The 14,437-nt window shown below is 37.4% G+C and overlaps 1 protein-coding gene across 1 annotated transcript in view; it reads right to left on the bottom strand.

Moving 5' to 3' along the window:
- Window positions 1-415: 415 nt before the first annotated feature.
- CPD (carboxypeptidase D) overlaps window positions 416-14,437 on the bottom strand; it is a gene marked incomplete at its 5' end in the record, with an annotated part of 78,969 nt that continues 64,947 nt past the window's right edge. Inside the window, 8 exons of the mRNA XM_015566802.1 lie at window positions 416-4,461; window positions 7,124-7,223; window positions 7,524-7,709; window positions 8,243-8,374; window positions 11,664-11,728; window positions 11,834-11,929; window positions 12,707-12,838; window positions 14,006-14,141. Of these exons, the coding sequence (XP_015422288.1) occupies window positions 4,235-4,461; window positions 7,124-7,223; window positions 7,524-7,709; window positions 8,243-8,374; window positions 11,664-11,728; window positions 11,834-11,929; window positions 12,707-12,838; window positions 14,006-14,141 (1,074 nt within the window). The remainder of the gene's footprint in view (window positions 4,462-7,123; window positions 7,224-7,523; window positions 7,710-8,242; window positions 8,375-11,663; window positions 11,729-11,833; window positions 11,930-12,706; window positions 12,839-14,005; window positions 14,142-14,437) is intronic.

The raw sequence follows: 14,437 nt of genomic DNA, 5'->3' as shown, positions 1-14,437 counted from the left end.
AACATATTATTGCAAAATGAATTCATCGCCACTATGCAGAGAAAAGCCAGGCCAAATTATTTTAACGGAGCTCATCTGTAAAAAGGATCAAATTTTTAACAAACAAGTTTAAAATGGGTACATGAACTTTCTGATGGCCAGTTTTGTAGTGTTCATTGTGGAATGATTGAGCTGAGCTACAAACAGAAGGGAGAAATGTGGCTACTTTACGATGTAATTATTTCAGAAAGATAGTTTTCTTCTGAGTCAATGTGAGATGGACACACTCTACAGGTAACTCCCCTGTATTTCTGGCCTGGCACTATTTCCCCCCTAGTATAGGTAGAAAAACTACATACAAACTTTCAAACTGAAACATTAACTCTTTCTGATCTATTGCTTTTGAGAAGAGATTATGAGACAAAACACAAAGACAAACATCATAAAATAACTTTTATACAGGATTAGATCTGTTTACATATAAAAAACAGAAAGGACCGCATTACAGTTAGATTTCACATAAATTACACAAATCGACTTTTTAAAACTACCATTCAACTTTGTTTAAAGTCCCTTTTAAAATTTTGAAGGCACAGTGCATGAAATAAACAAAGACTGAAGCACTTGAGAGGGATGAGTGTTAGGCACCGCATATAAATAGCTATAGGTTTTTCTGGAGCTGGGGAATGTCACTGAAAGAAATGGAGAGGTGAAAAACTGATTTTTAATCTAAACATAAAAAATACCATGTCATACCTCCATAAAATTTGCAGCATGGCCAGCATAGAATGCAGTTAGTGTACTTACGTTATGCCATTTATAAAAATAATCATACTTATTACATAATTTATGTCCAATGGACTCAAAATGGCAGCCTACTTTCAAATGTCATAATACATTCTGTCAAATAAAAAATCAAACTAGGACGATATTCTGAAAGTCAAGTGGAGTCTTAATTATTGCTAAAACACAGAAGAAATGGGCGTTGGAGGCTATTTCTTCATAAATTATAAATCTAAGTTCAGTTGACATTAGTCAAGGACCCTAAACCCCGCCCTCCCAAGAATCTGCTTTAATTGAAACAAATCAGAAACCCAGAGAGCTATCAAAAAGTTGCTAGATAGAAAATCATTGAACATCAAACACAGTGGAACATTTTTATAACAGCAATAAAATTGCTTCTGTTAAAAACAATTCCACCGGAGAACCATAACATAGGGCACTAGGTATAGCATTCACAGCCAAGAAGCTTTTAATATAGCAGGGACAAAACCTGGGACAAGTGTGTTTCTGACAATAAGATAAAACTACTGCTAAGAATATATGAAAATGGAAAAATAGCTCACGGCTACTGAGTAACCTGGTGTTAGCTTAGAAACAAAATAAGCTCAGGCATAAGCACTACCTTTTATTTATTTGTCAACTCATAATTAGTTTTAAGGTCAATATTCATTAATTTGGCAAATCCCAGTCAAGTGAGTTACCAAAGGTAAACCAGTCAGTCACACAGGGCCAACTATACACAAGGTTTCCTTTCTGAAGGATGACAAAGTCGCAAAGCAAACTCCCTCCATTGAGAATTGCAAGCATTCCTCAACTGGATGGGATCCCAATCACTATCCAAATATTCACCAAAACACATCAAAACCAAAGGTCTTTCCTCCTGAAATTAACTTAAGTTCATCTTAATGAACTGCATAATCAATACATTTACACAGGCAGACACTTTGAACATTACCTACTCAATCACTTTGTTTTTATTAAGGAGTTGGGAGGGGAAAAGGTTTACAAACGGATCATCAGGGGGAAAAAAGCCTTGTGAGTAAAGAAAGGCACAACTCAGACTCGGTCAAATATCATAATACTTACTCGCCTCCACGACTCCAAGGAAACAGGAAGTCTAGGAGAAACACTGAAAAACGCCCATATGGCTTCAATGCCTTATGCAATTAACGTGGTCTAATATCAGATCAGATCCACAAATAAAAGACAAAGCAGGGCAGAGAACAGTCTTAGTAGTCATGGTCCTGTACATTCATGTTAATAGGTCATAGAGGCTGAGAGACCTTGCTTTCCAGAGTAATGCATTATTTAGAAGTTCATTCAAGACTAAAGATTCAGAGCAGAATGTGGCTGTCTTTTCAGGGAAAAAATATGAAAATAAATACTTGTATGTTAATTTCTAAAAAAAAATTTACACGTTTAAAAGGCATGGACTCCAGCCACTGTAATGTACAGTTAAAGACATGTTTAATTCAGGAGAGAAAGGAATTTAAAAGGTATCCTTGAATGGAGACCTAATTAAGTAAAGGCCATCACAACAACTTTAATTTCTTCCTGAAATGTCTCAAGCAGAGCCGGCCACTCATAGGCCCTTTGCTGGCATTCTGAGTTTTAAAAATTCTTAAAAATCAAGCTGAAAAGAGCAATACCACCACATCATCCTCTTAAGGAAAATGTAAAGTTATTATGAGAAGAAATTAAATCATATACACTTCATTAAATATTAATATCCCACAAACACTGTTCTATGTATTGGCAAGGGCTCACAATTTAGAGTTGTTCATAATAGGATTAATACCAGAATGGCTTAACCTGGAACAACCCAAATTTATCACAGATACTCATTAATAAATGCCATGACTTCATTATTCTTGATGAACCAAATCTTTTGTTTTTTTATAAAGCCATTTTGGGTGCATTCCTCACAAAACTTCGTTGAATAACTTAGGGGGTGATAAACCACTCCACATGAAGGCTTTGAGATGACTGATACATTAATGGATACGGAACACAATTTAAAAAGATGAGAGCAAGTTTTTTGATCCCCTGATTTGGTACAAATTCAGCAGTAACATGGCCATTAAAACATTCAAACCATTAGATCATTGGTAAGATTCACACTTAAAAAAAGCATCATTTCTACTGAATAGCATGATATTAAAGACACAATAAAATGCAACTCTTTCAGGTCTTTGCAATAACCCAACTGCAGTGAAGATGATACTTTTTCACCACAGTGTTACATCACACAGCAGTTCATAGCTTTTGTTTTTTTAATGGAGAGAGCCATATTTAAATGCTTTCAACCGCACTTTTAACAAAATTGGTTAATAAAAAAAGACTGTCAAATGAAGCATTAGGACAAAGAATCCAATCACTTGCAGAGGTCTATATGAATTAGACTGGCCAAGCTATTTCAATAACAGTAGGTTTGGGCTGGAGCAAGTGTAGATATTTTGTATTCAAATGTAGGTTAAGAATGTGCCAAGTAGGTTTCTTCCACACTTCCAGACATTTTCAGTAGAATTCAGATCTTGTAGATTGCTGGGTAATCTGAAAACCGTAAATGTACAACATAGAAAAAGATTCAAATTTAGGGACTCTTAACGAATTAGGCATTCCTAGAATAACTAGTATTTCACAGATAAAAGCAGCAGCACCTATGGGTTTTTACCAAGTTAAAAGATAGGCAACATGAGTTTTAGCTTTTGCTAGATCTCCCTCTTAGCTCCATTCAAATGAACATTTAGATCTTTTATAACAAAGTCAGCAAGTTCTCCCTTAAAATGGGTATCTTGAAAACTTTGCTAAACCTTACATGAGAGGTAGTGAAATCCTGCCAAGAGCACAGGCCACTAATTCTGATCTAGCCCTGGAACAGGTAGAAAGCAAATGCGGAAGTCCGTTTATTCCTTTCCTAATGTTACATGTTTAAAAATCAACTCAGCCTCCACTAAACCTGAATAAGAGTAACTCCAGCTATTTAATAACTAGAGAAAAGTACTCCTCAGTAGGTTGAGAAAACCTTGAGTTTTAAAGCTTTATGTCAGATTCTGACTGCTGTCCCTGCCTTAATATTTCTGGATTCTTTTGGCCATTTAAAAAATAAAGGAAAAAAGCTAAAGCCACTAGGAAACACCTGATGTGCAAAATACAACATCCACTAGTTGGCTTTATGCAGTTATCACATAAGCTCCAAACAGCTCCTCTTAAATTAAAAAGAATAATAAAGTGGCTGTCCCATGTCTGCTGCATAAATAGAAAGCAGATTTTTTTTTTTTAAGAAAAGGTAAGAGTACTTTAAGGAAGTTCAAAACTGCCAGCCAAATTCACAGAGAATACAACTTTAGCAAGTTAACTTCCCAAAGCTCTTTGAAGAAGCAAGATAGTCTCTCTTCTTAATGCAGTGTCTCCCAAAAGGAACTGTGATTTTGCTTGGTTCTTAGTCTGGGAGATATGCAAGGTGTGTGTTTCAATGTTTACTAGAATATAATGTTTCCTCTTCAGTGTCCGTTTCATCCTGAAACTCATGGCTTAAGAGGGACTTCTTGGAGCCGGTTGACATCAAGCGAATTTCATCTTCATACTCATCGTGATGCTGCCTGAGCCGATGGAAGCCGTCCTTGTGTCTGTTAGACTTGATTGAGCAGATGCACCAAATAATGCAAGCTGTTAGGACCAATGCCGACATGGTGGCACCTGTCAAACAAAGCACCACATGAATGGTGTTCCACTTTAAAGATATAAATAAACTAGAGGCCCGGTGCAGGAATTCGTGCACGAGTGGGGTCTGGCCAGCCTGGCCCCAATCGGGGCGGATCAGGGCTGGGTCTGTCAGGGCCTAATTAGGGCCAGGCCGGCTGGTGGCAGGCCCTGCTTCCAATTGGGGTTGGGAGGCCAACTGAGGGTGGGCCAGCCATGGGGAGGGGCTGTGGGCAGGCTGACTGTGCCCCTGATAGGGGTGAGGGGGCTGATCTGAGGTGCGGTCAAGTATCGGGGCCTGGACATCTGAGGGGCGGGGCTGTAGGAGGTTGGCCTGCTGGCCCCACCCCCTGATCAGGCTGCTTTGCTGGCCACAGTGGGCGTCATAGAGACCGGTTGTTTTGGCGTTATGGTCACTGGCTTTTTATATATATAGATAGCTACTTATGATGATACTTTTAATAATATTCCATTCATATATTTTATTTTTATTTCATGTACTTAAAAACAACCTTTTAATATTACAGGAAGTAGTTTATCTATAGTATGCAACACGAGAAAAACACAGATAGCAAAAATACTAAAAACCCAAACCCCAAAGTCCACATCTCCACATTCCCATTATCTCAAGGTCACTTTAACAACTGTAGTGCGTATTTTCCCAGGTTTTTCTTCACGCATGTGTGTGTATACATTTTTCTTTCACCACAATGAATCAAACTGCCCGCTATTCTGCAACTTATCGAAGGCTTCTTTTCCTGTCCAGTAAATTTTCCTTTCATTAAAACCCCTCATTTATTTAAAAGATTTGTACATAAGGTTATCAGAATAAGAGTTTTAATGACAGGAAATAATCGTAAAATCATAATTTAAATTAAGTTCATTACAGCAGCCCTGACCAGTTTGGCTCAGTGGATGGAGCGTCGGTCTGCGGACTCAAGGGTCCCGGGTTCGATTCCGGTCGAGGGCATGTACCTTGGTTGCGGGCACATACCCAGCGGGGAGTGTGCAGGAGGCAGCTGATCGATGTTTCTCTCTCATCGATGTTTCTAACTCTCTATCCTTCTCCCTTCCTCTCTGTGAAAAATCAATAAAATATATTTTTTTTAAAAAAGTTCATAACAGCAAATGGGTGGTAGAGCCAGATTTAAATTGTGGCTGAATCATCATTCCTGTGTTTCTAACCACTACGTGATCCATGCTTTATCTGGTTCAAGCTGAGATGTCTCTACTTTAAGCACTCCACAACAGGCCCTATGATCTGATCATGTTTCCAATACACCCCTCTCCTTCAACTAGGGATCTTTCCCCCATACACCCTGTAATAAAACTTGGTTAGCACTAGCTGGTTTGGCTCAGTGGATAAAGCATGGGCCTGTGGACTGAAGGGTCCCGGGTTCTCTTCCAGTCAAGGTCACATGCCTGGGTTGTGGACTTGATCTCCAGTAGGGGGCATGCAGAAGGCAGCCAATCATGATTCTCTCTCATCATTGATGTTTCTATCTCTCTCTCCCTCTCCCTTCCTCTTTGAAATCAATAAAAATATATATTTTAAAAAAACTTGATTATTTTGCATTAAATCCAAGTTGCACTTAGAAATGAACCAAGGCTCTTTGTGTCAAAAAGATATACCACACATCTTTTACCACATACTGTTTTCTTTCTAACCTTTCAGTAATTTAAGCCATGGCACACATTAATCCTAGAGAAAACAAATATTTCCTCCTTCCAAGATCATAGAAAACAGTAATAACATAAGTCATAGTTCAAAGGGCTTATGATCTTAATATAAAGCAAATAATTCATTGAGTCAACAACTCTTCATTAAGACCCTTGGAGAGACTGACTATCTATAATAATAAAAGCATAATATGCCAATTAGACCAGACATCATTCTGGACGACCTTCCATGTCCCAGGTGCCAGAGGGAAGCCTGTACCGGCAGCAGGGGGAAGGAAGATCTACTCTTGCATGAATTTCATGCATCGGGCCTCTAGTAGACAAATAAGTGACTAACTATATATAATATAAAAGCCTAAGCGACTGAACTACAGGTCAACTGGTCACTATGACGTGCACTGACCACCAGGGACAAACACTCAATGCACAGGTTTGGGCTCCCTCCTGTCTGGATCAGGCCTGCAGGGATTGGGCTCCCTTTTGTCTGGATCAGGCTTGTGGGGATCAGGGATCGGGTCTGCGGGGATCGGGCTCCCTCATGTCTGGATCAGGCCTGCGGGGATTAGGCCCAAACTGGCTATCCGACATCCCCCAAGGGGTCCAGATTGCGAGAGGATGCAGACCAGGCCGAGGGTACCCAATGGTGCACATATCCATGTACCAGACCTCTAGTACAATATAATGTCAGATAGTGATAAGTGCTATAATAGAAGCACGTGGGTTGGAGATAGTGGCAGGGGTACTCTTTTAGCCAGGGTGATCAGGGAAGGCCTCTGTGGAAATGACATTTGAGTACAGACCTGAATGTGAGGAAGCAAGCCATGAAAAAACATGGGAGGACCGTGTTCCAGAAAATTCATGTTAGAAAAGGTGATATTAGAAGAAAAGTGGTTAGCTTCAGGTGATTATAGAGGTGATCAATTCTCAAAATGTCAAGACTATTGTTAACTTCAACTGCCAAAAATTTACATTTCTTTACCTGATACAGTTACCACAAGCTCCCTTGGCAAACCAAATATCCGGTTATCTGTGTCGAAGACTATGACCACAGAACTAGCTGCATCATGATGCACAAAGACCTGGAAAGATAAGGTACAAGAATTAGGAAAAAGTTTACTTCAGGTATATTGTATCCCTGCTGTATCCCTAGGGAAATTACAGCAAACCAATGAAATGATTCATTGTCATCTAAAGTATGCAAATGCTATAAAAATTTCCCCTTTGTTGCTAAAAGAAAGATAGCAAGATATCAGAATCAAGAGTTGGTCAAACTTTTATTTCTTTATTCCTCACATGCTTCTAGAAAGAGTTTCAAAATAAAATAGAAGTACTATTAAGAATAAGAATTTACATGATACTACTCAATCTGAGTCTCTTACCTGCGAATGTTGTTGCTGATACCCTTCTGCGATGGCGTTGATGTTATGGACACCTGGGGCTAACAGGACATGGAAGTAGCCGCCCTCTTTTGTGTGTACCTTTATTCCTTCATTGAGTACAATGACTGCATTAGAGACTGGTTTTCCAGTCTTGTCTTTAACAAATCCATGAACTCCCTTGTGAACCTGAAAGATATTTAAAATATAAATTTATGTTTCTATCATGCCAGATGGTCTAGAGGCAATAGTTTGAGGCCTGACAAAAACAACAAACAAAACAACAAAATCCCTCATAAGACTGGGTTATTTGTCCTTCCCCACTGACTCTGACCTTGTTTGCTACTCATTCACTGCTTCAGAGGCAAAGAGATAGAAAAAGGAAAAGGGAACGTTAGTAGAGTCAAAGCTGAAAGGGTTAGAACACAGATCTTCTGATGACTTTAATGATTTACTACTTCCCGCCACAGTACACTGTGTGGTATTCAAATGATCGAAACTGCAACATCTCACAGGGTTAAGTTACTTAAATCACAGCAGATTCCAAATATGTGAACTCAGGGTACCTATTCCGGCAATGTAAATTGAACCACATTCTCCTTTCTATATACATTTAAAATAAATAATATAAACTCTGGTAAAAGATTAAGAAAATGTTTGGTAAAGCTTTTCATTGAGCATATTCCTGGGAGTTTGCCTCTAGTTAAAAGGGGAAGACTCACCTCCACCAACATGCTAAGAAGCGATTTTTTATTTTCTGCCCACAAGGAAGGGAGCTGTGCTGCGCTAGGAAAGTAGCAGCAGCTTGTGTACACTGTGATTTCCGGGCAGTGGCCATAGGTGACACTATAATCCTGGAATATAAAATTCAAAAGCAAATGTAAGAAAAGTAATAGAAGAATGAAGCCTTGTAATGCAACAAATAGAATAAATGGAATAAAAAGAAAACCCAGGTGATGTAAACAAAGAATCTGTAAAGTATTTTATAGCAAATATAAATAAATCACTCCGTATCATAATCGGTCACAAACATGGCTGCTGCTAAGAGGGCCACTGAGACCAGGGACTATGTCTAATTCATTTTTATGTCTCCAGTGCTTCCCAGTTTCTGGCAAGAGGTGCATCATGGTTTGTGGAATAAATGAATGAATAAGTACATGCAATAGGCTAGCTTCCCTCTAAACCCTAGAACTTCACTGCTGTTCTTGGACTCTAGAGGTAGAAGCACTAACACTTGTCCTCTGATACTTTCAACCTGCAGCCTCAAGCCACTGCTTACAATAAAGCAATTAATCTGCTTGTGTGGACAGGTTCCAAAACCTAACTTACCACCTTTCCCCCAAACCTGTTCCTTTTTATAATTCATTTAATGGTATTAACTCATTTTCTCACATAGACATGAAATCTCGTCTTTGACTTCAATGTCTTGCTATCATCCATAATTTGCTAAATCCTATCACTTCTACCCCAACAATATCTCTGAAACTTAATCCTGTGACTCTAGCCCCACTTTCACTGCCCCAATCTAGGCTTTTATTCTTACTTGTCTAAAGCTATTCTAAACCAGTCTCCCTGTACCACAATCTCTCTTCTTCCAAACTACCCCAACCCACTGCTAAGAGATTAATTTTCCCATAGAACAGTTTAGATCATGTCATTATATATCTGCTTAAAACATTCAGTGGTTTCCCATTCCTTAGGAAAACAAAGCATTCGAATCCCCAAACTCTCTTTCCATTCTTGTCTTCCACTGCTGTCCATAGTACTCCACATTCTAACTAAACTAGACTGCTATTGACCTTTGCCCATCCTGCTTCCTCGTTCTGAAATGTCTTGCTGACTCACCATCTCTGCACCCAATGCCACGTCCTCTATGAAGAGAGGCTACATCTCTGACTCGGTGTAACCCTTTCTGTCTTTAATTTCTCATGGCACACTGAGTGTTGCTCTCTTCTAGATCAAATTGATTAATTCTGTAACATAGTTATGAATTCTGTAACATATTTATGAAGTAAATTTTCTGGTTGCATATGTGAAAATAATGACTGAGCTAACAATTCCTGACTAATTTGAAGTGGATAAATTAAATTAAATTAAATGAAGATTGAAGCAATTAAAATGCTGTCAGAAAGAAATTAAAGAACACCTAAGTAAGTGAAAAGACATACTGTGCTCATGGATAAGAAGACAATACTGTTGAGATGTCACCCAAAGTGATCTATAAATTCAACACAACCCCTAACAAAATTCCAACAGCCTTTCTATGCAGAAAAAGAAAAGACAATATTCAAATTCAAATAAAATTATAAAGAGCCTTCAATAGCCAAAAAAATCTTGGAAAATAATAAAGTTGGAATACTCACATTTCCCAATTTCAAAAGTTACTACAAAGCTACAGTAATCAAAACAGTGCTACTTGCATAAGAAGAGACATATAGACGAATGGAATAGAAGTGAGAGTCCAGAAATAAGCCCATACATCTATGGGCAATTGATTTTTGACAAGGGTGCCAAGAATAGTCTTTTCAACAAATGGTGCTCAGACAACTAGATTTCCACATACAAATAAATGAAATTGAACTCCTTCATATCATACACAAAAACCAACTAACCCTGGTGTGCCTCAGCAGTTAGAGCATTGGCCCTCGAACCGAAGGGCCATTGGTCTGATTTCCGGTCAAGGACATGTACCTGGGTTGCAGGTTCGATCCCGGCCCCAGTTGGGACATGTGCAAGAGGTGACCAATCGATATGTCTCTCTCACATCAATGTTTCTCTCTCTCCTTGTCTCTCCCCCTTTCCCTCCCTCCTTTCCACTCTCTGAAAAGCAATGGAAAAAATACCCTCCGGTGAGGATTAACAACAACAAAACACACACATACTAAAAAGCACCACCAACTCAACTCAAATATAAAAGCCAAATCCATAAAACTCATTAGAAGAAAGCACAGGGGTAAATTTTCATGACCTTAGATTTTGCAATGAATTCTTAGATATAACAACAAAAGTATGAACAACAACAAAAAAATAGTTAAATATGACAATCAAATTTAAAAACTTTTGTGCATCAAAGGGCATTATCAAGAAAGTGAAACAACATCCTGCAAATGGGACAAACTACTGACAAATCAAACATCTGATAAGGGTTTAATCCTAAGTATATAAAGAATTCTTATAATTCAACAACAAAAAGACAACCCAATTTTAAAATGGGCAATAGACTTGAATAGATTCTCCAAAGAAGATATGCATATGGCTAATAAGCACATGAAAAGATGCTCAACATCGTAAGTCATCTCAGAAAAGCAAATCAAAATTATAATGAGGTGCTACTTCACACTTACTAGAATAGCTGTAATTTTAAAAATGGAAAATAAAAAGTACTGACAAGGATGTGAATACATTGGAACCCTTCTACATTGCAGATAGGAATGTAAAACTGACTGATTTGAAACACAGTTTGGTAGTTCTTTAAAAAGTTAAACTTAGAATCCGAACACTAATTCCACTTCCAGGTATATACCCAAAAGAATTAAAAACATGGATTCAAACAGATACTTGCACACAAATGTCCATTACACATTATTCTCAAGAGCCAAAAGGTGGAACAACTCAAGTATCCATCAACAGATGAACTGATAAATTGTGGTGTGTACATACAATAGCACATTATTCAGCTATAAAAAGAATGGAGTACTAACACATACTATAAAATAAACATTATGTTAAGTGAAAAAAGCTAGACATGAAAGGACAAATATGTGATTCCACTTACATAAAATATCTAAACTAGGCACACACATAGAGATAGAAAGTAGATTAGAAGTTAACAGGGGCTGGGTGGAACAAGAAGCTGTTGTTTAGTGGGTGTGGAGTTTCTGTTTGGGGTAATGGGAAAGTTGTGGAAATAAACCATTTGGACTGATGGTTGCATAACATTGTAAATGTAATTAATGTCACTAAATTGTACAATTAAAAATTATAAAAATGGCAAAAAACACACACACAAATGCTGTCATAGTTTAAATTGAAGGTTATAATGTCAAGAAACCCATGAAGCAGATGCCATTCATTTTGCTTATATCAGAACAGTCCATGGATAATATTTATAATTCCATTCTCATTGTATTCTAGAAAGCATACCTTCATGCTGCCCAGGTGACTGTGCCATTCTGCTCCACGCATTATTCCTCCTGGAATGTTCTCATCTATAAAAGCATTAAGAGATGTAGGATCAACAAAACCATAAGGCAAGACTCCTTCCCTGGCCCAAAGCAGCAACGACAATAACAAGGGGTAGCGAAAATACCTACCTGACTTATTTGGGCAACTTGGCTGACCCAAGTGCATTGATGGATGATTATTTGCATAAAGCGATGCCAAATGCTTCAGAGTCTCTTTGTTTTCCACTACAAAGGAAAAATTCAGAAGTCAGTGGAGAAATCCAAAAGGGTTTTCTCCAAGTTCAACTTCATGCATACAAGTCGTCTTTCTTTCTTCCTTGCACTCCACTGAAGTTTATTGAGGAGTTATTAGAATTAATCATGTTCTTTTATTTAACCCAAAATAATCTGACTAAAAAGGCACACATCTTCCTTACATCGAAAGGTATTAAAGGTTAGTTTAGCAAACAGGTTATACTACCAAAATAATGGCATGTTTGGTATGTTTTACTACATTTTCGGGCAACTGTGGCCTAATAATACTATTTCCTTGTAAGCTGCATTGAAAATGACACAAACTATCTCCATATACAATGGTCCCAAAGAAGCCATTGTTTAACATACCATAAGGTATAACTAGTCAATTAAGTTTAAAGCAGGGAAGGACAATTCTGTATTATTAATATTTGGCTACATATGAGTTTCTTGAGGCAGGCATTGTGTTTTACTCACTTTTATATTCCCAATGTTACAGACATAATAACTGCTCAATACATGCTTGTGGACTACAACAGATGTGACAAGATGGCTACACTCAATAAAGTTAGGCCATCATTAGATCTGACCTCTTTCTTACAAGGAACTGTTTGAACTGTTGATATATATACAATCATATCAGGCTGGTTATTTGCTCAGGGAGTGTGCTCAAATGCTCACCATTTAAAAAAAAAGTTAGAAGGGACATTACTTAGAATTTCCTATTGAAGTTCAAACACTATATATATAAAGTGATATTCTACATACCTGTTTGTACTGGCTTATCATATGGGTATGTGACCAGCACTGAACCGCCATCTAAGGCTACAGAAAGACTAAAATCCTGTTTTTGAATCAAATTTTCAATGATGGCTTTAGTCTCAGGCTGGGAAGCATTATCTAAAAAAGTAAAAGGTAAAATATCAAATAAGTTTTAAAAGTTTAGTATGAGTAGTTAAGAAAGTATTCCCTACTTGAACACAATCAGAAGGCTAACATAAAATCTGTAGTAAATACTTTTTTACTCCATAAGCCACTATTTCAAGCAAGAAGGATACATTATAAAAGGTAGGTTATTTTGAGTTTATATACTGCAAGATAATTGTGTAAAGATTAATGACTCTAAGCAAGTTTAAGAAAATTCTTACTGAAAACAAGAAGAGAAGAACATATATCCTTCTTTAAAAAATAATGTAGGAAGGCCCTGGCCGGGTGGCTCAGTTGGGTTGGAGCGTTGTCCTGTACACCAAAAGCTGGTAGGTTTGACTCCTGGTTGGAGCGCATACAGGAGGCAATCAACCAATGTTTCTCTCTCACATCAAAGTGCGCTCTCTCTCTTTCTCTTTCTTCTTTCCTCTCTCTCTAAAATCAATAAAAGCATATACTTGGATGAGGATTAAAAGTAAATATATAAATGAATGAATAAATAAATAAACTAGGGAATATATAACCTATCTTTGAAGGAAAATAAGATTTTCAGAAAGCAGGGTGTTTTTGCAGCATTGTTTACACAGTCAAAGAATTAAAACGTAACTAAATATTTAACGTTTGGTTGAATGAAATAAGAGTATTGCCACACATCAATACCATATTAAGATGCCTTAGTAAGAATGTTAGAGATCTGTAAGTACTGAAATGGAAAGATGTCAGTGATGTATTCAATACAAACTATTGCAGAACAATAAGTATAATAGATGACCCTACCTAAAAAAGAAAGAAACAGGCCTCTCCAAACCAACACACACATATCACACGCATGTGTATGTGTGTGTATCTGTGCACACACATATGTGGGAGGGCAGAGAGAGATAATTAACATCTCTGTATGACTAGTGATGGAACCCCCCAATATTATTAAATTGCATTTCTAAGAAAAAACTTGAATTACTTTTGCAAATTATAAAGGAGAAAAATTTGAAAATGTTTGCAGATATATTTATACCTTATATCTACCACCTAGAAAAAAGTGCCCCAATGCTCATATACAAAATAGGATCAACTGATCTCCTAGCAAAGAGAAAAAGAATTATCTGCAAAGTACTTTAATAGCCTAAAAATTAGTCTTACTTGTAAAGTCTGTATCCAGGTCTTTGTCACGAGCATTTGTTTGTCCTATCTTTGAAGTACAGTCTTTCTCTTGTGCTCTCTCTCTCCCATCTGGATTTAGAGAAGGGACAATCACAATTCTAGTCCTGTCAATCAACTAAAACAGAAACAGAAGTCAATGAATTTATTAGCTATATGTGGAATCAAAAGGTACCTACCAACATGCCTCAAGTGGAAAACTTTACTGTTTGGTTTAAACACAGATTTAAATGGCAGAACTAAAAAATAAAAATAATCTCTTGCTTCAAGTACATTAAAACAACAACAAAAACCTACCACAGAACTAATGTTCACAGAGACATCCTGATGATTTACAACAAGGATCAGAGATCACTGTCTGCAGGCTAAATCCAGCCTGTTATTTGCTATTATAAATAAAGTTTTATTGGTACA

The sequence above is a fragment of the Myotis davidii genome, unplaced genomic scaffold (assembly GCF_000327345.1).
Source record: "Myotis davidii unplaced genomic scaffold, ASM32734v1 scaffold363, whole genome shotgun sequence".
In the NCBI taxonomy this organism is placed as follows: Eukaryota; Metazoa; Chordata; class Mammalia; order Chiroptera; family Vespertilionidae; genus Myotis; species Myotis davidii.
Note: the sequence above shows the minus strand (reverse complement) of the source record. Positions and strands in the feature narration are given on the sequence as shown.